The following is a 24,790-nucleotide window of genomic DNA, read 5'->3' as shown; positions in this document are numbered from 1 at the left end:
TGCGACAGACCCCTCGGTCTCAGGGCCGGCTCACCTCTTTCCCCGGCCCCATCCCCTTTTCCTTCCGATGGTAACCCCTCGTCGGACCCTGGATTTGGTTCTTCGTTCACCACGGCTGGAACCACGGGTGGACGCTCTGCCTGCCCCGGCCAGCCCCACGGGACGGCAGCCGTCGGAGAGGGCACGGCCTGCGCTGGGTCAGCTCTGGCTCCGGCTCCGGCTGGGCTGCTCGGGGAGCGGCCGGCCCTCGCTGCTGCCTCAGCCAGCCACCGACCGCACGTGTCCGTCTCCCTGCCTTCCCAGCTTTTCCTAACCCTGCTGCAGCCACTTTCCAAAATTCTCTTCTGAGCCTAACCCAAATTTTAAGTACATGATGGTACTTACCTTTGCTTACTCATTTCACCCAAAGTTCAGCCATCACTCATACCGTACTCTCTGACATAACAGAAGATGAGTATTAGGTAAAAGGGAATTTTGGAAATGAACTAGAATAAAAGTGTTTACAATACTTAAAATAACCATCTTCTGCCTTAAAAGACTGAAGTAAACCAGTATCACCACCTTGATACTTCATTTGCTCTCTACCATTTTATTTTACTTACAAAACTGACAATGTTATTTCGTAAACTCAGATCACCCAGTTAAGTCCATGGCAGCTTTAACCTGACTCCAACTCTTGATGAAGAACAGAAGCTGTAGGTTGCTTGTTTGTTTGTTGCTTGTTTCTTTTTTTTTTTAAAAAGTGGAAAAAGAGGCTTTGGAATAACTGTGCCAGCATTTTTCCCCAGACTGACTTCCATACTTATAAAAGAAAGGCCACCCACATTGTCTGTTTCCACTCTCCGCTGGATACAAAACTTTAAAAATTGTGTTGTAATAATATCAGATTTTTTTTTACTATTTATTTAAATGTAGTTATTTCTACCAAAAATGCCTCCATACCCTCAGAGCCAGACTAAGCTCAGGCAAAACTGCCAGCTATACAGTGCATTAGATATTGCAAGGGCAGTAAAATGTAGACAAAGCCTGCTTTGACTATACCAAAACCTGGGAAAGCCAGACTGCTGGCTGCTGGCTGTCAGCAATCGCTCCTTGGAAGAATGCTCTCTTCCTCAAAACCAGTTTCAGCCCAAGCCTGCACATATGCTCCCAGCAGCATGAGCAGCAAGCCTGGATCCTCAGTGACCACTTCTGATGTAATGTTCAGTTTTGCCTGTTTCTTCGGACTCTCCCTTATCCTGCCCAGGAGCAGAAGTCAGAACAGTCCTGGGTTTTAACAACTCAGAGAAGGAATCAGCTAGTTCTGAATTTGCACACCTTCCTAGTTCAGAAATTGCACACAATTTCAAAAATATTTTAAATCTAATATATATAACTCTTATTCTAGGCAGAGAATTATTGAAGTTCACAGCACGTTAGCACTCCCATCAAAATCTATGGTAACACAATGTAGGCTTGGGCCCTTACACTTTGTGTAATTCACTTTAAAATTCTTGTACTGTTCAGCACTTCTTTGAAATTCATCTCTTTTCTAAAATTCAGAATGGACAGATGGACAGATAACAGAAGATGTGAGGAAAGAGCCAATGTGAGAAATTTTAAACAAGAGAAATCGCTATTGTGAAAAGTGAAATTAAGACAGGTATTTGATGAAAAAGACAGGCAGTCAGAAAGGCTCTTGCATACCTAAACAAAAAGGTTACTGAAAAAAGAGCTTAACACTGGAAGAACATAATGAAGAAGAGAGTATGAAGTAAATTGGAAAGCATATATTAAATTGATTTGAGTTTGAAGAAATGCATAATTTTTTCTCAAAATTTATCTTGTGATGCTTGAGGACTATTTCAGCTCAGCTCTCAACAGCACCATTACACAGTATTACAGAAGCATGAACTGAGATTTCAAAAAGCCAAAGAGGAAGGAACTACAAGTGTTTAAGAAGGGATAATGGAAGATGGGAAACGGGCTGAAGAAGAAAGAAGAAGGAATGCTGCAAAAAAGGGTGAAGTGTCTTGTCAAGGATGACACCATGTTCACATCCAGAAAAGACACAGAGGTGAAAACTGGGGAGAAAGGCAGGAGACAATTGCAGCAAAGCAGTCATTCCCAAACCTTTCCCATCAATGACCTCTTTGGCAACAGCCCAAACTTCCTGGGCCTCTTTCCCCTCCCTTCCCTGCCCTCTTCTCCTTTTCACGCAGTTCAGGGTACAAACTTTGCTATCCACATTGTCAAAGATTGTTTTGTTTTGGTTTTACTTTAGGAAGTTTACTGAATGTGATGGGCTGATAACTCGCACAGCTCCAGAAAACATTATGAGCAGAAACCATCCTAACTTAGCTACTCTTTGCCTGAGAAACTTCTCCAAAACTACTTCAGCAGGTCTTGTACTGCAAATACCTCTAAACGCTTATGCCGTGATCTAAGACACTTCATCAGCATTATGCTAAAACCCACTATTCTGATGAGACCAGTAGTCTGTATGCTATTTGGACACAAGAATTGAAAATAACAGACATACGCAAACCATGCATACTGGCGCAGAGTAAGCATCAGCCAATTGTGCAAACTGAGCCCAAGGGCCAGGGCTCCTTATCTGCCGTGCTCCACAAAGATGCTGTGTTTTCACTGAACTCACCGAAACTACCTATTATGTTTTCTCTGCTTCTGTGTTCATTTCTGCTCAAATATTCCTGGTCTTTAAAACATGACAGAGGTAAAATTTCAAAAGCATGGCCACATGCTAGTTTATCTGCTTGTGTTCTCAAAGTATCTGAACCCACTAGCTTCAGTCCCTTGCAGACCTGCAAAACAGAGACTCACCTAACAGTGTGCACCTGTTTATAGACATAAATACACACGCACTATTGGATGATCTTTTTGTGCATATATACCTGTAGATACATATATAAATACATATATAAGTATACACAGAGAGGAAAATGTATACAATTGATACATGCATATACATACCTCCCACCTATTTAAGTAGGACTGGTTTAAGCTTATACCTTGTCTGATTCTTCAAATATCATCTGAACCTTGTTTATGAACACTGAGAAATAGGAAAAAGCATATCTAATATCTTAGAAATGTGTAAGCTTTAACTCTTATCTTGAAGCAATAAAAACCCCAATTTGATCTGTTTCATATTAAAGCATTTAAACTCTTGCAAATATAGTACTGCAGAGCTCTCATGCACATATAAAAGGTTTTTAACATATTCAGTTGTATTTCATTTTAATATTTCCTTGTCAATATACAGATGACATCGGGAGGTGAATGAATTGATTTAAGTGCATCCTACTTTGGCCAAACATACCTCATGTTCAATTAGATGTATGGATTTGCACTGCTCTACTCTTACTAGTACACATAACCACTTCGGTGAACTATTCTTGTGTCAATAAAACCTACTGATACGAATCTGCAAAGGAAATCCAGTCTTGCTGTCCACATCATAGTTCTTTTTCATAAAAGCAGTATTCATAATTCATAAGCACAGCATAATTCATAATATCATAGTTCTTTTCACAAAAATAGTGGGATATTTGCCCTACTGCTGTTGGTAGAATGTCCAAGAAATTCACTAAACTGATGGATTTTTCCTTCCACGTTCCTTCTTCCAATTTTCAAGCTAAATTTATCCATAACTGTTATGTATCTATTGCTCTAAAGAAAATTTGTTTTCTCTTGAACAACATTTCCTCTTGGTGTTTATTCTTGACACAGCCTGTTTACTGATCTGTAACCACAGTACTTTTTAGGATAAAGCATGCTTGATTCTCCACAGAGAGTATGATATCTGTGCTTCAAAATAAAACACAGATCAATCCTGAATACAGACTGCTGCTCATCCATATTGTGCTTGTTACAGTTGCCCCCAAGACACCTAAGCAATGTCCAGGCACATTCTGTGGCGTAGCATGCACCAGGAACCATTCTCAGCTGACAGTGCGGCAAGCCTATACAAGGTTATACCCAGTCTCGCTTTCTACATGCCTCCAATGTTATCTCAACAGGTTCTATACCATCACATACTCTTACATGCCCTGGTGTAACTGACGTAGCACCTGAAGCATGCAAATTCCCTAGTTTCATGCCTTGAAAATATTACTTTCTAAGCTGCACCACTTCACATTATTTCAGAAACTTTGAGCAGAGAAGTACGCAAACATGCACACACATATTATGACTTAGAGCCCCCCAGATATCAGCAAGAGAAGTCAGAAGACCAAGTCTATTTTGAATACTGACAATCTATGCCACTTGGTCCAACAGCCAGATCCACAGATTTCTTTTATTCAACAGTATAGATTTATAGACGTAAGCTTTAGAAATGCAGTCCAGTTCCAATCTTGAACTTAATTCTTAGTGAAATGCCTCAGGGAGCCAGAATTAAGACTCTATCCCCTTCTGTGCATGAAATATGCACTAACAAGAATGGGTTAAGCACAGGAAAACATACAGATTCGAGATTGCTTCTGCTACCGTAGGGTCACTTCACCTACAAAAGCCTTTCATAGAAGTCAGGCTGGCATTGCTGGCCCTCTGCCTTTTGCTCCCTACCCTACACTTTGCAGGAGTTAGAAGGTGCTGAATGAGCTATGGCTTTAGGCATAGTCCCAGGCCCTACTCAAAAACTATCCGTGATCCTCATCTTCTGCATTATCCACCAGTTTTGCTTTTTACCATTCATACATTTAAACAGCATCTCTCCACCTTGAATGCAGAATCTCAAAACATGATTTAAATTAGCTGAAAGCCTTATGAAGCAATGTTAATATCAGCAAATCTTTACAAATATGTTTCATAACTGTCTTACCCAAAGTCTGTACTTAAGAGTGTTGCTTTGTAGTGTCATACACATGCTGTGCCAGGGCTTACTATGTTTTCCCCAACACCAAACTTTATGAATAGTATCCAGCTGAAGGAAAGCTTTGAGGCAGAATTGTATTGGGGGAAAAAAAAAAGAGACTGAGAGACTGGAAGTGTTTGGAATTACATCTCCTATGTCCTGTGCCTATATTCCTGTTTCCTTATTCCTATAATAAGGAAAATAATCTCTTTCCAAGTCAGTTGTCAGCAGAAGAAATGGCAACAACCATCACTTGGGATTAACAAATACATTGGTAATATTTTTGAAAAGGCTTCAGTCTTAATCCAGTCTGTGTTTTTTTCTACTGGTATTCCTCACCAAAAAAAAACCCCACTCTTTGCCGCAATAATATAATCCTAGCAGAAAATACCTGCATATACTAGTAAAGTAAAACTAAAATGTTTTATCTGAAAGGTTGGGAAGTGCTATGGCAAGACTACATACTTCCTCAATGAATATTTTAGAATACTTTAAGTCTAGAAGTCATTTAAACCACTATACCCATAGCAAATTAGATTAAATTAAACTTGCCTATATGGAGATCATTCAGGCTGGTAGAAAACTTTTGCTGGAAGTCTTCTTGCACTTTTTAGGTGGAAGAAAAATCACACCCAAAGCATAAAAAGTTTTATCAGGAGAAAACACTAGAATGTTATGCAAGCACAGAAAATATCAATAGAGCCAAGCTCCTTAGTTTTACTGCTCCCCTGTGTAACTCTTAAGAAATGCAAAACTGAAGTTTCTCTCTTGAGAAGTGGTAATGCCCAAAGGACTAAGAAGAGAATCCTACCTGAATGAATTATTCATCAGGGATTATTCATCCATTTTTAAAAGCAAAGATCTGTTCTGGATTAGCATAGTCATATTTATATTTATTCTTCATTTTTTCAAGACAGTTACAATATACTTCAGTGCAGTATAATTTGGGACTACCAAAAGGGAAAATGAAAATAGAATGATAGCATTTTCCATAAACACATAAATTACAGGCAGTCACGGAGCTGGCCTAGAGCTCTCAAGACTTGTTAAATCCTAATGTCCCTCCTAGAGTTGTTTGCATATTTATTCATACAGTTCTGATTTGCTCATAGCTGATAGCAAAAATGAACTGGAGAAAAGTAAGCAAATGCTTAACTGCCTACATTTCTGGTCAAATCAGGTAGAATTTTTTAAAGTTTCTTTGCATGGTGTAGGAGAATGTTAGCATATTGCTAATTTTTCAGAGTCTCTCTGCTCTGTGTTACATGCATGTCTTGTTTTGTGGCAAGCCTACAGAAGTATCTGCCCCTACTTGAATCACATGTCATCACTTTCAGGTCATAAAAGAGTCACAATTCCACCTTTTGTTTAAATTTTAATGAGAATTACAGTATACTCACGGGATGGAAGGATAAGAATTCCTAAATCCCTTGAGCAAAATGCAGCTCTTAATAATAGGATTGTCTAGTCCTACCAGAGCATTTTAAGTCTGTGCAGAATGAAAATCCTACTAAAATTTCTATTGTATTTCAACTGCAAAATAGTACAGGCATCAAAAATTTTCTGTTTTCAACTACTGCACAAGCCACTGTTCTTGGAATGTCACTTCTTGGTAGTATACTTTAAGTACATAATGTTTGAAAATGCCATATTTTTAAATTTTCTTAAGCCATTAGGCTTTCTCCTCCCCCCCCCCCCCCCCCCCCCCTTTTTTGTTTTTGGCATGGTATTTCATATCATCCCTGAGGCCTACAAACTTTTAAATGTGTAAACCTTCCAACTTCCATGTTAGCTCCTTTTTCTAAAGATGATGAGTTGTGACAAAGACAAGCTGAATTTTCATCTAGTATCTTACAGGAATCCTGTGGCAAAAGAACAAGGTAAGCCATCAAGGCCTGCGTGACTCCTGTGGTTTTGTCATTTGGAAAAATAGAAGGAAATGGAGTGAAGAAAAACACAGATATCCGTACCTCCAAAAAACCAAGCCGATCATCTCAGAATTTTAGAAAGGTTCTATTTTTAATATGAAATAATATGCGTAGTCCTAAGCCCCTATCTATATATTCCCAGTATTTGCCCCTTTTGACAGTAGACATTTGAAAAATATTTTGGGTCTAATCTGCTTTTTAAAAAAAATCTCTAAGATTTGCTATTATGAATGGCATTTCTCCTCTGAAGTAAGAATCAAAACTTTGTAATATTTTCTGAATTTCTCAATCCTTTAGAAGTCCGCCTCCATTATGAAAAGCTATACTTGAATGTTACTGTCTTACTCCATTGATGTAACTTTTTGTGCATATTCAATTATATCAGGGTTTTTTCTTTTAATTAAAAAATAAGAGCTTCTCTCCTCCTACTAGTAATTCAACACCAGCAGAGTTAAGTAAGTTAATACTCCTTCTTCCAAAACATTGGTGCATTTCCTAAATTCAGTGTAAAAGAGGGTCAGGATAACGTGAATGTCATGGGCAATGGGGGAAATGAGTTTCCTAGGAGATGATCGAAAGAGAGGAAACTAGTTAGACACTAGTTATCCTAGTAAGAATGAATCAAGGAGAAAGCTACTGTTAGTTTGGAACTATAAATATTTGGTAAAGCAGCTTACAGACAAAATAAACAGCATCCTTGAAGTCCATTTCTAATCGATTTTACTGATTCACCAAAGGCAGTAAAGCAATGCTAAGAATTACTTATCACAGACTGACACTAGCAACTGAATTTGAAGGTGAAAGGTAAAATCAAAAAACTAGTTAGCTTCGTCTGTGTTACAAATTCAATGAACTCTTAGAAAATATGCACAGCAGCCTGCAGAAAGCTCTTCTTATCATACTTCTCTATTGTAAACTAAAGAATCTACAGGGTGTTAATAAATTGAGTGCAATAGTACATCTTGCTTTTAATAAGATGTTTGTTCAGAAAGCACATTAAAGACTCATTCAAAACGAAGGCGATAATGCATATGTATGGTGTCTTAATAATGAGAAATCACACCTTTCTTTCTTTTTTTTTCTTTCCCAGCTCCTTCCCTCCACCCCTTTTTCAGAAGCTGTACATTTTTTAAATGAGTTGCCTGGTCAATAAGTAAAAAGAGTATTAGATGTCTTTTAACATATTTGATTTTTCACATAAAATGGAATGCCTGAAAGATTCAACAGTGACTGAAGGTGTTTCTTCACTTTAAAAGCTTTTTTGGCAAGTTCCCTACAAGGGAAGCACTTCACTGCACAGATGAGATCCTTGCAGTGATTTATATTATAAAGTTACATTGCTGTACTCAATGTATGCATATTAAGAGATGATAAATAACCAAAATCTAGAGACCAAAAGATATAGCAGAAAAGCTAGCTCCTCTATAGTTACACACTTAAAATCCCTGCTTTTACATAATCTTGATTCCGATTGGAAAGCTACTGTTTGCCATCTTCTTACCAACTTCCTAAATGGTTTAAAATTCCTGAAGTTTGAAAAAATAAATAAATCAAGGATTACAAATGTGATTATAAATGTATTCAAATGATTAATCACACTAACACTTATATCAGTGTTACCCTTATACAGGATCACATTAGATCATATATAATGGAACAAAAGCATGGAAGAGCTCTCCTATGGCAACCCAGATTTTAGAGGACATCAATGATTTCTAAAATCAAAGACTCACCTGAGTCTAGGAAGTTATAAAAATGCAGGCAAGCTAGCAAGAGGCATTACCCTTAAAAAGTTTTGTAATAACCTGCATTTTATTTTTGCCTTTAAGATACATTTCTTATATCTAACTAGTGCCTCCTAGAAATTTGTAAACCAGAAGGCATTGATGAGACTTTCTGAAAATAGGAATCCAAATTAGGGGCAGGATGCTGGGGATGGACAAGTGGACAGCGGGATCCTGTTCCCAGTAGGGAATGCCAGACAAATTCTGCACTCATCCGGTGAAGACTATATCACGTGTCTCCAAACAGGCTTCAGCATGGGCATGTTCACAGTGAATTTCTACATTAAGATTAATCTCTTCTTACTAATTACGGAGATCCTAGGAAAGCAAGGTGAGAGTGCTTCAAATGCTGTAACTGCTGTATCTCCTGTCTCATTTTGAGAAGGCGCTGTTGAAAAACTTGCAGAAATGCCTGCTCCTGCAATACTCACAGTGCATTTTTATGAATCAAAAAGGTATAAGTGATTTGATAAGCATCAAATAAATGTCAGAACAACACCTAAACCCACCCAATTTCAGTAAATACAATTCATTCTTATTTCCTCTGCACCTCACCTTCCTACCACTCCCAGTGCACATACAGAACTCCGTCCCCTGAGTGCAAGGATATCAAAGTGCAAACAATCACTGACAGAAAAAAGGTGACTTCATTCCTTTCAGTGAGACAGGGCACATTTAATTTAAATTATACACAAATGAAAGCTATATGTCACAGAAGAGAAGGTGGCATGCAGCCTGTCAGAGAATAAAATATTATCCTCCCTAAAACCTTGACCATCTGCCTGTCAATTTAAATCAATCATTTGGAATATTTTTTTCCAAGCCACATAGGCTTTAGAAGTATGAGGCTTTATCCAAAATGAATCAAAATCAATCGAAGATATATTTCACTGGGTTCTGGATCAGAGTTTTGACACTTTGCCTGTGTTTAGTGTTGTTAAAACTTCCACAAAATTATAAAGTATATATGACTGTACTGGGAAACAATCCCACACCTACTTTCTGCCTGTGGGGACTGGTTCTCTGTAGCCCAGGTCTGGAGCCAAATCTAAACAGTGTCATTTCCCACAGAGGCTCTTTGCACCCAAGAGGACTATCAGAGGTACAAGCCATAAGAGAGCTGTGTCCTCTCTCTGATGATCTGGAAGAAAAAGTATTCTAGTTTGTTTTCTTCACAGAGTTTTTCCCTCTTTTAAAAGACCAAGTATGTTTACCAAAATGCCTCTTTAGAATGAAGCAGTATTAAAGCTAAAAGTTTGTTGTTTTGTTTGTTTTCCAGTTGAGGCTTTTAAGATGCGATGTTTTAGTGTTGTTGTAACAGCCACAATAAATTACAGGCAGTCCTGAAAATCTTCAATTTGCAAGGCATGTCAGGCACAGAGAGATGCCTACTACTGCTCTGCTCTTGCAAGTCACCTCTTGGATCAACTCTTGTGATCCTGGACTTGTTTTATCTCAGATATTCTTTTTATCTTCCATTTCTTTGCTGAGCAACTTTTCAATACAGTTTTGTAATGCTAATATTTGTAGTAGAAAAAAAGATCATAATTCCAAAGTAATATTTCCATGACCTTTTATCTTTACTTTTAAGCCCAGTTGGTACATAAACACCAGACTACACATTATTATCACAGCAAATGCCATCTCAGAAATACCAGGACTCAGAAAATCATCATTTACACAGAAGAATATAAAATGACACTATTGGTTAAAAGATAAGGCATATTGAAAGGATTTTTCAGGTGGCATTTTAATGTGATAATGGATTCCTAAAAGTCTGAGTTTCAGTCTTCATATAAATAAGTGGATGCTAATAGGCCATCCATAAAGACTCCCCTTATTAAAATACAAATGAGATATCCCTTATGTTTATACATGTGTAAGTACAATTAATATTGCAACCCAACTGGAAACAAAATTGCTTTAGTTAACCAACCATTGCAAGGCAATCAAATGTGGTATCAAATGTAATTGTAGAAGATCCATTTGGGGAATAACAGCAATTATTTAATACAGAATTCTCCCCTCCTTCTTCCAATTCACGTACAATTTTTTTCATGCATCCCTATGCCAGAAAAATAATTGGACCATCACAAGTGTCAACCCTCCCCACCCTTCACTCTGCAGCATACAAGAAAATTCAAACTGACAAGGCTGTTTCATTTAGAAATATTGGTTTGTACCTCTGATTTGTAACTGCATTAATCTAAAAACATTTAAGTAGGTTTTATTTCTCCAGCTGTACATGCAGCTAGGGAATTGGGCAATACCAATGGAGTAGGAAGCAGAGAATGGCATTTATTTGCCTGAAGCTAAGCACTTTGGATTTGCCTTCATGAACTTCACAAATATTCTCTAAAGACTTAACAGTTTCTAACAGGTAAGTATTATTTTAGGGCTGTAGATGTAAACTGCAGTTCAGATATTTTAATTGACTTCGTGCTTAATCAGGAAACAACACATGTTACAATCCAATATTAATGAATTAATTGCTAAAATTATTTTGATATTTAATTATCAATGCAAAATACCAAAATCCATTATGATCTTTATTTCTGTCACTTAGCTAAAAACTAATGGTAAATATGTAAGAAACATGCTCTTAACTCAGTTTAGATTTTTATTTTTGCTCTTGAGACAATCAATATACACCTGACAAGCATTCATTTATTAATAAAAAGAATATATATAGCCCCCAGTTTAAATCTGTGCATTTAGAAAGCCGTGCAAGGTGACAGCAGGATAGGAATATGAAAATACTTTAGCTAACACCAGATATTCGCTGTTCAGTGAGTTGCTGGGTCACACCTTCCAGGTTCAATTTAATATCAGCCTGAGACTTCTATGTTCATGGCTATTTTTGGCTTTGGCAAACATGAACAGATTATTTCAGATAAAACCAAAATAAAATTTTAAAATTCTTAAACTTTGGTAGAGATTCCTTTAACTATTGATCCTGGCAAGATCATGGAGTAGCTCCTCCTGGAAATTATGCTATGGCACATGGAGGACAGGGAGGTGATTCAAGACAGCCAACACGGCTTTACTAAGGGTAAATTGTGCCTGGCAAAATTGGTAGCCTTCCACAAAGGGTTTATAGCATCGGTGGATAAGGGAAGAGTGACTGACATCATCTACCTGGACTTTGCAAAGCACTTGATACTGTCCCACACAACATCCTTGTCTCTAAAATGAAGAGAGGTGGATTTGACAAGTGGACCACTCAGTGGGTAAGGAATTGGCTGGATGGTTGCACTCAAAGAGATGTGGTCAATGGTTCTATGTCCAGGTGGAGAGCAGTGACGAGTGGTGTTCCTCAGGGGTCAGTATTGGGACCAGCACTGTATAACATCTTTGTCAGTGACATGGACAGTGGGATTGAGTGCATGCTCAGCCAGTTTGCTGATGACACCAAGCTGTGTGGTGTGGTTGACGTGCTGGATGAAAGGGATGCCATCCAGAGGGACCTGGGCAGGCTTGAGAGGTGGGCCCATGTGAACTTCATGAAGTTCAACAAGGCCAAGTGCAAGGTCCTGCACACAGGTCGGGGCAATCCCAAATATAGATACAGGCTGGGTGATCAGTAGATTGAGAGCAGCCCTGCAGAGAAGGACTTGGGGGTATTGGTGGATGAAAAACTGTATATGAGCCAGCAATGTGCACTAGCAGACCAGAAAGCCAATTGCATCCTGGGCTGCACCAAGTGTAGCCAGCAGGTCGAGGGACGTGATTCTCCCCCTCTACTCAGCCCTCATGAGACCCCACCTGCAGTACTGCGTTCAGCTCTGGGGTCCCCAACATAAGAAAGACATGGACCTGCTCAAGCGGGTCCAGAGGAGGGCCTACAAAGATGATCAGGGGGCTGGAGAACCTCCTCTATGAGGAAAGGCTGAGAGAGTTGGAGTTGTTCAGCCTGGAGAAGAGAAGGCTCCAGGGAGACCCTATAGCAGCCTTCCAGTACCTAAAGGAGGCCTACAGGAAAGATGGGGAGGGACTCTTTAACAGGGAGTGTAGTGAAAGGACAAGGGGTAACAGTTTTAAACTGAAAGAGGGGAGATTTAGATTAGATATTAGGAAGAAGTTCTTCCCTGTGAGGGTGGTGAGGCGCTGGCACAGGTTGCCCAGAGAGGCTGTGGATGCCCCATCCCTGGCAGTGTTCAAGGCCAGGTTGGATGGGGCTTTGAGCAACCTGGTCTAGTGGAAGGTGTCCCTGCCCATGGCAGGGGGGTTGGAACTAGATGGTCTTTAAGGTCCCTTCCAACCCAAACCATTCTATGATTCTATGATTCTGTGATTTATCAAAAAGCCAAAACTTAAATTTTCACTTTTGTTTTTCTTTGCTTGGTCTTCTTGAAGTAGCTAGAATTTAATACACCAGAGTACTAGAAAGACGGGAAGAAATTTTACTCTCATTCAATTACAAATAGTAGGGAAAAGGGATTTTAGTAGATGTGGATTTATTTGTGTATCTGTCAATGGTTTAGCCCCAACTTTTTTTCTAAAAGGCAAGAAAATTTTCTCCTTTAGACAGTTCTGACAGTCTTTACATGAAGTTATTAGCTGAAATAACAAAAATGAGGCTGTGGGACCAAATCTGGTTCTTCCAAGATTTTTTTCCTGTACTAGCTAATTTCCAAAGACCATATCTGAGGATGCTGAATTTTTATTATACTGTGACATTAACCTGCAAATAAAATCTTTAAAAATCTTTAATGCTTACATATTACTTTTGCTGCGAACTGTGCAATAAACATTCAAATTTTGAACAAGTTGTTAGAACAGGCACTCTGGCAGTCTTTTGATTGACACATCCCTTGTAGATCTGTATAGACCTTGGTATTATGGCCAGCCCTCTTTGCCCTTCCTCTTTTGGAATTGTTCCACTGAAGTCAGCCCATATATACTTTCCCAGAAGGAATGTTTGTGATATTTTCTCCTTAAAACTCCATAGGCTATTATTCAGCTGCAATCTGACTGTCAAGGACATTGCTGATCATGAGCTAATTAGAAGCAGAAATAGATTGTCCCAAAGAGTTTCCTTCTACAGTGACTCATGTGCAATGCTGCTGGAAGGGCTTTCATCACCCAGAACCAAATCCTGGACAAGAAATAAACCTCATACAGCATGATGTAGACCATTCATAATGCTATCAGAAGTACTTTAAGAACCATCATCCACAGAAAGTTTTACAGTGTACCTTCCATTTTCCACCACAGCCATTAGGAGAATGAATCTTCCAGTGAAAATTAAGCTTATCAGAAAGATCTGTGTGCAAACTAATTTGAGCAGGCATTTTCTAAAAAGTAGGCCAGAAGAGAAGAAAGATTACTTCTGGCAAAAATGGAGCAAATTAAATTATAAGAGGCTTAATACATTTATTTGAAATTTAATTGCATAACCTAATGTCAAGGTTATTACATGGTGCACACTGTTCTCACCCAAATTCAAAACAATAAAGCACAAGCTTGGTTTACAGTTACTTTATTATAAATCCAACTGCATTTTTTTTTATTTTATTCTGACCATTCTTTGCGTGAGCCACAACATTAATATCAAATCATATTTCAGAATTACTTTGAGATCTCTCCTTGGCAACGAATTCTGATATGACTAGAAGCCTCTCTGGTATGACTGACTTCTACTGCAAGTAAAGGGCAAAAAGAAAACCAAAAGCTGAGACGGTGTTGTTGATGTGATGCCAGTGTGTACAGTAAGAATCAAAATGATTAGAAAGAGCATCTGACTGCATTCACACTGTTCTGCACTGAGTCCATCAAACCTGCAGGTTCTGTTTTCTATTGAAAACAGAGACAGATTAGCAGAAAAGGTCGCTGCAGCATCTCACTATTGCATCCCTATGGAATATGCGTTCTGTGTTTTACTGTGTATTAGAAGCTGTGCCCATGCAGAGAGCACACTTAAAAGCATTCAGGCTGTGTCCAGAACCTCTTCGCATTCCTAAAAGCCAGTCACTCTTATCTGAATTATTTGGCCTGACCTTAGGGGGTTTTTTTGGTCTGTTTTCACATCTCCAAGTGTCTGAGGAACACTGGATCAAAAAGGACATTATAGAAAACCATTGTGCATTTAACTGTGTGCCACTATGATTCTAGTGGATGTGCAAACACAGTCTAGGTTTGTAGCAGCATCACGTAAAAGCACCACCTGCTTTTATTTCTGAAGGAACAGGTAATGAAGGCATAATAAATGACTTTGACACTTAGCAGGGAACTGTAGCCTAAAATTAACAGGCTTATAATCATGCAGCACAATATTAACTTGGCTTGATCGGTAATAAAGAATTAATGTTGTACATTTTACGATCATCTCACTTGTTTTTCAGTAAAGTCTGAAATGATTGAATAAGATAGTTCACTGTTTGACCAGGTTAGGGCCTCTTTCAGTAGTACTAGAATATTGAAGAGAAGAGAAGCATTTGTTGAAGTATGGAAAGGGATTCTAAAAAAATAGTCTATGACTCCCATGACAGTCATGTAGATAACCAAATCGTTCTGTATTAAGCTTTTTCCTGCTTTTTTCCACGATATAAGCAAAAAACAACTTGTAAAAATATTTTCTATGATTCTGTATTTTAGTGCTTGAAGTAGCACACCTTTAACTGATAATAACCATCACTCAGATGTCTTGTCTGTAATCTTTCCGTGTATGTCAAAACAAACATGTCTTGTGTATACCTCAGAGCTACATCCCCTGGTCTGCGAATCTCCCTATGAGCTTCTGAAGTAAAAAGTCCACTTTATTCTCTAGACACCCAGACTGAGACTCTGTCTACTGAATAAAATAAAATGCCCATTCATAGTCATTGAGTCCTTCTGTGGTGGATATATAAACAACACGTTTGTAAGAATATAGTTAACGTTTCAAAGAGGAAGAATCTGAGAAGGTTAAAAGGAGAAAAACTGAAACTTACCCCAAACTCATCCCTCCACTGATGCGATGCTTGGTACTTCTCTGCTTCTTTAGCGAGGCGCTGAAGACCAAAGAGAAAGAGGACATACATTTTAGTCTTTACTGATTCTTCACATAGCTAAGTCTTTCTTTTTTAATTTCTTCATATACGTGTTTTCTCTATGTAATTTTCTATATATCTATGCTTTTTCGCACTTCCTTGAAAATTATGTATAAAGATGCACCATCTCATTTCAAAAATGCTATTTTCTGTATTATTTGCTTATTTAAGTACTGTAGTCATGCACTAGAAAACTTAACCCTCATTCCAATGTCATTTAAGAAGTTCTAGTTAAGTTCAAAATCCATCAATATCCTTCTGAAAATACCTTCTCCTTACACAGAGCACCTTGCCTTGTATGTATTAATTTAATCTACCATCCAATGACAAGTATTTATTAGAATCTTAAAACACTGTATTATGGACATTTATTTCCCCATTAAATTATTTAGCTTCAATTATAGGAAGTACTGACATCCCCTGTGATTATTAGGGACCCATAAAAACTCAGTAATTTAGACTAGCTGTAGTCTGGTCCCATGGATTGAATACACATTAGTAGTTGGAGAGTAACAGACGTGCTCCTAGAGAGGGCATTTTTCCCATTTTAAATTAATTTGAAAGAAATCTAGTTTGTCCACTTTGCCCCACGGGAAGCAAAGCACAGTGCACTGGAATGATCAGCCCATGCTCTTGCAAATCTACCTCTTGTACAGACACATCCATTGGCTTGGTGACATGTCCTTCCTCACAGAAAATTTTAAGCCTTTGAAAAAAAGCTGTTTGTAGGCGCTTATGAGAAGTTTACTACAATTTTACGTGTAAAAGTTGCCAAGCGTAATGCGTGTTCTTCAGCTGAGCTGCACGCAGCATCCCCAGTGCCGGCCGCCCTGGAGGCAAGCACCCATCCTGAAAGCAAGCAAGCTCACTCTGCAGAAGCAGCTACCTGATGTGAATGTAGTTCATGTGGACTCAGCCATGTCCTAATTGTTGAGTGGCTTACTTTGAGAACTAAATTATTTTATAGCCCAATAAAAATTTTAGCAACTGTTGTTTCTGGAGAATCGTGGTCCCTTTCTAACAGAAATAGCCTGGCTATATCCAGCAGCTAACTAGGGATGAAAACGCTTTCCTGTGTAACAGTATGTGCACAGCAAGCCTGATGATCCTTTTAATATTCAGACCAATTCCTACGCAAAATGAACTGGTGGTCTAAGTCACATTGACAGTTGAGTCAACCGTCAGTTCTTGCTAACAACCAAAAGGGGTATGACCAGAAAGTCCATGTAAGCTGGAATCGCAGAGATGGTGCTGTCAGAATCTCACCTCAGCCCCATCCAGGAGAGCAACTGCTGTTATCTGATCCCTTGAGGGCTGTCCCTCTCCCCCCTCTAACAACTATCAGGATGATAAATTTCACAAAGCAAAACTTAGGATCTTTTCATTTCTTTTACATTTGCTATCATTCTCTATAAACAAATAAACTCCAATGAACCTGTGTGCTCTGCTGCCAGAAAATAAGTGCCCCCACTCATTTGTTTTATTGTCAACTCAAATGATTCTTAGCTAATAGAGAGCTACTAGCATCTTACAGGTACTGCCCACTGGAGGTACCCTCCAGAGTAGCTAAGTGCCACATTTACAAAAGAAAAACTATGATATAATTTGATACATTACACTGGGAAAAAAACACAGTACACTTCTCCCTTGACCGCACTGGACAAACACCTCAGATAGATAGAGTATTCTCAGTTTTCTGGTAATCTACCAGAACAATTCTGTGCATCTAATTTCTTCATTCAATATAGCCAGTTCTGCATCTAAATTTGCATATCCTCTGATGAGTTCAAGCCAACTAAGTCATGTTTCACCAGACTGTAGCAAAGCAAGATATGACACTTACTACATATGTAAATAGCTGCAGTTAACACTGCCCTCAGATTTCCCTCACAGTCTGCTTCATTGCCTTAAGGTACCCAGACAACTGCAATTGTTTTCCACAAAAGACAGTAGAACCCAAATGCACAGATAGATGGATTATGAAAAGAAATATATATTGAGCATTAACATTACTAGGAATGTTTGCATGGAAAGAACTGTAGCTACATCTGAAATTCCTCAGCTCCATGAAAAGTTGGTTAGATTCCTCAGCTCATCTGCAGTATAAAGCAAAATGCTAAAAGCTAATTAAAAAAAAAAAGTGGTTTTTTTTTGTTGTGTTGGGGTTTTTTTGGTCTCAAATGGAGAAAAAAAGAATATCCCTCACTAAAGAGGTACTGTATTCTTATTCTCCTTGAAGAATTTAAGTTAGAACCTCTCCTAACTGTCTAAGTAACCTGCTAAAATAACACTACATGCAACTTCTATAGGTCTTCATACCTTAAAATAGCTTCCGAAATGAGAAGTTGTCATTTGGGGTATGTGTACAGAGCTCTGTTAAAGGTAATCAAGCTCATACAAAAGCACAAGCAACTGGTTACAGAGAAACAATACTGAACAATGAGAAAATGGCTGTTCCTTGACTCCAACAAACCAAAACCCAACACCTTACTGGAAGTACACATGACCATGAGCCAGGCCTATGCACAATGACTGTAGCAACAGGCTGAGACACCTTTTTGATGTCCTCTTCACTGCTTAACTGAAGAATGTCTGCATTTTGCTCTACTGCAGAACAAGAAATTTATTATTTGCACCAGTTATTAGAAGAATTTTCCAAATTATATCTGAAAGTTTAGCTGGAATGTATATTTAGAATGTATTTCCTAGCATCCTATGTCAGAGATAGAATTAAAGCCTAGCCAACTTGATATCAACCCAGTATTGTTTTCCCTGAAACAGATCATCTTTTCCATCAACAATTCCTATAAAAGTTACACAAATTATTAATATTCAGTATAGTGGCTGTTAACCAGGACGAGAATAAACCCATGAGTTGACTGGTCAGAAGCATAAATCATTTGATCTCTCAAAATGGGGATAAATATTGTATTTTCATCTTCTATTACTGCAACAGAACAATCCTGCGATTCTACAGCTATGTAAGTTACATATGCAAAAATATACAGGATCATTTCCCAAAGACCTGTCTACTACAGTACTCTGATTACCCAGCTCATCTCCAGCAGAAGACTCTTTATCAATGTTTACGTGCAGGCTATCACAAGGACATAGAACATTCAAAGACTTAATTTTCAAGAAATGGGTGCTTTAAAATATATGGGTTGACTGATAGGAATTCTGTGCATGCAAAACCCAGTATCATTCTCTCCGGTGTAACACCTTATATTTTCATGAAACATAAGGGAAGAGTATTAAATTAAAAATAAATACATAAATTAATGAATAAATAAATAACAAAGCTAAGGTGTTCTCAGAAGTTTGTAATTTCTATGCAAGAAGAACCTTGCTGCTACAACAACATGGAGTCTAATAACTGAGACATTCACCCTTCCACTGAGAGAACTTTGCTGAGAGCCAGGGTAAGATGTCAAGACTCCTGGGTCAAAAATAGCTAGATTGTGAAGCAAACTCAAGTTACCTATGCCCTTTATTGTGACACAAGGAGAGACTAATTTTTCATCTCTCTCAAAGAAATCATGCCTGCTTCCTTCTGAGGTATGCAAATGTCAGGTCTTGCCTTCCCTGTTTTGATGGAAGAGTCTCTGGAGAACGCCAACAGAGGAGCAACATAACAGCAGGCTGACACCTGACACTTCCCATTTTCCCTCTCGTTACAATAAGGGTTTAATAAGGTAACACCTTCTTTAATACCATGACCCACTGCAGTTCCCTACAGATTTCTCTAGCAAATACTAAAATGTTTAGATTCATATTTTTATATGTAAGAAAATAAGCAGAAATTGTTCTAAAACAAACATGCAAAACACTATTTCTGCATGTTAGGTTTTAATCATTTCTTACTCCATGCCTCTCTATGTGAGCTGTGAAGATGAAAACTGTGAGATGTTTTCAGGCCTTGAATGAAGCTCTATTTAACATCATCTTTTTAGACAGAGCGGATGAAAAACCAAACACCACTAAAAAGGGGAAGCGGAACAAAACTAACATGTAACAGAAACATTCTGGCTTACTTCAAGGTATTTAAAACCTCCCTACTTTGTACAGTCTGCTGGAGAGCAAGGATTCTCAGACTATGGCAATGAAACTCAAACTGCTCTGAAGTAGTACATAAATTGAGAAACCATGACCAGGAAGAGAAGGCTGCAAAATGCTGTAGCATCTATTCCTATGCTTTTGGAGGATGCCCAATAGCTGCGAGACGGTGCTTCTCAGTGAGAGATAAAAAAGGCTGATGCCAGATTTAGCCAGTGTTATTAACAGAGTACCTGATGTCAAATTTAAGGTGTTTGAAAACACTGTGATTAAACAAGCATTTGTTTAATAATTGTTTCTAGATGAAACAATTATTTCTACCTCTTTTTTTTCTTTATTTTAACTTTTTTTTTAATGAATGAGAACTGCTCTCTCCCTTGCTATTTTCTAAATATTGTGCAGGATGCATTATTTTCAGGAATTTTCAGAATACTTAGCTCATCAGTAAAGGAACAATTATCCCTTGAAGGACAGCCACTGCCCACAAATAAGTATTTTTAATCAAACTTTGAAAGAAGTCAAGAGTTACCTGCCACTAGATTTCATTAAATCTTTCAAAGAGAATGGTTACCTTTAAAGCAAAACAGCTATTGGCAAAGATAGATAAGATGCAAGCGTTATTTAGTCCATCAGCCTATGAACTTTTCTTTAACTTTTAAAGGGATTACAAAAGATTACACACTCAAAAAAAAAAAAAAAAAAAAAGAAAAAGAAAAGCAAAGCAACAACTAAAAAATCCAAAGCCCAGCTGCCTGTCAATCTGAAAACTGTCCATTTTTGAAGGTCTTGTCCCCAGGTTCCAAGTGCACGTTACTATCTCTGAAAGACAGCCTTTGATGTAGCACAGACTGCAAGAAAGAGACCTGAAGAATCTTTATCTGATCTGTAAAGATCAACTCCCTAGAAGGCCTATTCATCTTCCAGCCTTCATTTCTGTGCGTGTATGTCGTATCTTTATCTCCTCCTAGCCAGCACAGAATTCTGTCAGCTAATGGCCCAATTACAATTATATTCAGTACAATGAAATGAATCTTTTGTGCTTCTCACTCTCCTTTAAGTATTTTATCCCGAAAATAATATTTGACTACCCCTTGATATATTAAGCTTTTATAAAATGTGTAAACTTAGAGTTATTAGACATCAGTACCCTCACAAAGCTTTCTAAAACACCAAATCCATGGATTATTTAGGTTATTTTAAAAAGATAAAATAGCCAGGGAGAACATATCAATATCAAGCTTAAATAGAACAATGTAGAAACATACAATGACCTTCAAATCCTGATTTTAAAACACGATCCAAATATTCTATCCTGTTCTTGCATGAACAGTGTAAAAGCCACAAAGAGAATGTGTAAAAGCAGTTTCAAACACGGTTTTCGTACATGTATCTGAAATACAAATATTGTTCTTCTGTAGATGATTATGAATTGCATATAAATTACAGGCGAAAATATGAAGAAAAGATTTTCTAAGATTGGGATAAGGTGTCTGAAGTGCCAATGGAAGACTGGTACTGTTATTTCACTACAGCTTTAATGCAGACTGACAAAATTTTAAAGAACTGCATTTTCACCTCAGTAAGCTGTTACATTCTGTATTAAACCAAATTAGAACTTTTTTCATCCACCTTGATTCTACTGTCTTTACTTGCATGGAGTATGTTATATTTTTGTAGCAATTCTTGGTAATGAATTAGCCAAATACCCATGAATTACCCTAGTCGTTAATTTCCTATTACCCTATTGTATAAAAAGATCACCCAGTTTGGCTCAAGGGGGTGTGATTTCAACAGGCAACACTCGCAGATCGGAAGGTCAGTAGCCCCAAAGTGAGCATGGGAGTGGTAATGATAGAAAGACCATAACCCTCATATAAATACAAAGGGACTTACTTTTCTTTGTCTTTATTTCCGTACTCCCAGTGGGGCATGGGAGGGGTTAATAGGGACTAATTACATTTTACATGGAACTGTTATGAAGATATTTGCTATATGACCTTTCTCACAAGTGGGCATTCATAATAATTATCAGCACAAAAGCTGTTCTAGATTTGATGAAGCTGTGGCACATTACTTTTGATAAGATGGTCCCAAGCATAAAACAATGTCTTAGATTGAACCAAACACATACGTAATTTTGCTGATTTAAACTGTAACCACAAGGTTTAAGATCTCCTCTTCCAAGTAATTTTTTTTGCTTTTAAAAATATTTTGATCGCTAACACTGTAGCACATAAGTTTCCATAATAATTCATATTTCCCTAACTCAAATAAGAACTGTTATCCTATGCATTCCTGTATTCCATTATGTAAATACCATAATCCTCAGTATAAGTGTAACCAGAATTTTAATACTTACAAAGATTTTTGAAGATTTTTTTTATGGTGACCAACAGTAGGGTTTTGATTCATGCTGATCTGCAGCATGGTTTTATTTCATGTATTTACACTGCAGAGACACAGCCTCTCTCCTACTCTGGCATCTGCTGTGCCACATAATGGCAATCTGATCTGTGGTCTGTTAATGAGGACATCTGAAGCATATAAGGTCACAGGCAAAGAATATGTTTATAATTGGTCTCCTACATTCAGCATAGACCTCATATGACATATTCCCAGATACTCTCTGGAGCCAGTTTCACTTTTGTCATCTGAGGCAGCAGATGAGTCATATTCATAAGGAAAAAGGGTATGTTAGAAGTCTGCTGACATTGTGAGACTTACCAAAGCACTCTTCATATAAATTACGGGCCTAAATTTATACATAATCTAACACAATCAGCAATTAGCACAATTTTTGATAAAGCTGATGTTATACTCTGGACCACAATTCAAAATAACTCCTCAAACTTTGTCTTTCACTATTAACCATTACCAACAACTTAAACTGGTAGATTTTTTTTTTTCCTAATCCAGCTGTAGATTACAAAACTCAATTTTAATTAAACAATAAACAGAAAATTACATATTTTGTGTGCTTGTCTAATGCATTTCAAGCCATTTCTGCTTTATTCACATGAACAGTAATTCTATTTCAGACCTTCTTAATCAGTTTTTCTAACAAGATGACCTCATATCCAACACAAGGCTGTCATGCTGGCTAAAAAGAAATCTAATGGAAAAAATTCACCTTCCATATATTTAGAAGACAAGGCTTTAAGGGATTTCTGTATCTGTTAAACAACTGTAGTGAAAATCATTCTTTATGATTCAACACAACCTTTATTCCTATTGTTTAATTAAATGAGCGAAGGAAGAATCAGGCTGATTCTCCACAGAGAAGTTTTACCCTTCTAGTGGTTTTCCAATTCCAAAGCAGAAGACTTAAAAGTAAATGAAGTCACTGGTCTGAATAAGATCAGAAATCTGATTCTGTAATCAGATTTGGGAAGCCAAATCTGAACTAGAGTACCTGAGATTACAATATTGCAGGTGAAGTTAATGCTTTCTGACATGAATAATCGTATCGATTTTAATAGGGAAAACTGAAATAGGGAGACCCGAAATGAACACATCACACATGCGGCTTTTGACATGTAAAATCTTGTGTGCAATCACCTGTCTCTGACAAAACTGTCATATAAGAAAAGCCAAAAAGGATAAAACCAAAAGACCATTTGGCACAGTAACACTTTTCCACTACATAAAAGCAGTCCTTCTCTAAAACATGAACTAGAAAGATCTCTTCTCTCCTATTTCTTCCTTTCTCTTATTGTGTGGATTTAAGAATTTAGCTAATGGTAGCAAATTCTCAGAGAAGGCAAAAGTGACATAGTGCCAGCACTTCTTCTAGTCCTAAAAGAGTGCTGGAAGAGTCTTTGAAATATATTAGACTATAGTAGGATTCTCAGTTAAGTTTTAGTAAAGAATCTAAAATTCTTCAGGAGTCAAATGTATAGTTAATGTCAAACAATCATTAATTCTGTCCTGAAAACAAATCACAGAACAGCTGGTACTATATACACCACTGAAAATCATCACTGGATAATAAATAAATAAATAAATAAATAAGCTAAACCCCATACATTTAAACTTCTGGAAAAGCGGTATAGCTGGATATGCACCTCGGTGAGCGCACAACCTATGGAAGTTGCAGGGGGGGATGCAGTCAAGTACCAGTCGGTAGCTGTCTGAAAACTTACTGGTTACCACCTCAGCTTGGTCTCTAATGTTCATAATCCTAACTAGTAAGACCATTGGTACTAGATGAAAAGAAACCTTACATGAGCAGTCATCAGGATAAATGATCTGCAGGTGCAAAAAACATTGCTGGAGGGCACCTTTCTGAGTACCAGAGAATAGGACAAATCAAATACAGCCACGATGAAGAACAGAAGGAGCACAAAATTGTCTTCTATGACTGGAGCACTGAGTCCAGCCCATAAGGTATGAAATACGGTATGTACGAAATATCCTACAAACTTAATATGCTGCAGAATGAGTGTACAAAATAATTCTTTTCAACTATGATTAAACAGCAACAAGGAGTGTAGGAAATTCTCATCCGAAGGTAAAGAAGCAGCACTTCATTAAATTCTACACTTTCCACATTTATGGGGAGAGGGAGGGAGGAAGGAGGTTCAGTTCCCAAGTCTGACTATATTTTAGGATGCGTGCAATCAGGAGATTTGAGAAGCTGGGCAATATTATGACAGCTCGATACTACCAAAAATGTTTCAGTAGACAAGAGAGTAAGATAGAGAGGACTGTAGATAAGGGCATGAAGAAAAACGATCAGAAAAGAAGAGTAAGAAATACTCTGTCAAATACATCTTGACATCTAGCAGTGAAATTTTGCTGGAGTGGTGTATAGAAACAGCAAAAGACCACTTCTTTTAACATATAATTTATCCTTCTCATTTGCAGAGGCTTCAAACCCTTAGAGTTTATTACATTTTCACTCCAATAATTCATATGCCTTAAATGCAAGTCAGATTAGTGTTGTATTTTTAAACAGGCTCAAAGTGAAGGACACACGCTGAAACCATTAGGCTGAAATTGCCAACTGCTCCGGCAAATCACAAAATATGTAACACCACCAGCTCCAGTTCACTGCCTGCCTTAGGAAACTCTTTTAAGCTTCACAGCTGAGCTAGTAACTTCACAGGCATGATTAGAAGATGACACGCATAT

The 24,790-nt window shown here is 37.8% G+C and overlaps 1 protein-coding gene across 17 annotated transcripts in view; it reads right to left on the bottom strand.

Moving 5' to 3' along the window:
* The window catches only part of CACNA2D1 (calcium voltage-gated channel auxiliary subunit alpha2delta 1), a 436,639-nt gene that overhangs the window by 225,847 nt on the left and 186,002 nt on the right, over window positions 1–24,790 (bottom strand). For all 17 annotated transcript variants that reach the window (XR_003923336.1, XM_030013900.2, XM_030013901.2 and 14 more), the window contains exon 4: window positions 15,503–15,562. Coding sequence is in view for 16 of the 17 variants with exons in the window: in XM_030013900.2 (XP_029869760.1) it covers window positions 15,503–15,562 (60 nt within the window). In the remaining variant the exon portion in view is untranslated. The remainder of the gene's footprint in view (window positions 1–15,502; window positions 15,563–24,790) is intronic.

The sequence above is a fragment of the Aquila chrysaetos genome, chromosome 5, assembly GCF_900496995.4.
Source record: "Aquila chrysaetos chrysaetos chromosome 5, bAquChr1.4, whole genome shotgun sequence".
In the NCBI taxonomy this organism is placed as follows: Eukaryota; Metazoa; Chordata; class Aves; order Accipitriformes; family Accipitridae; genus Aquila; species Aquila chrysaetos.
The sequence above is the reverse complement of the archived record's forward strand: the minus strand, read 5'-3'. Positions and strand labels throughout refer to the sequence as shown.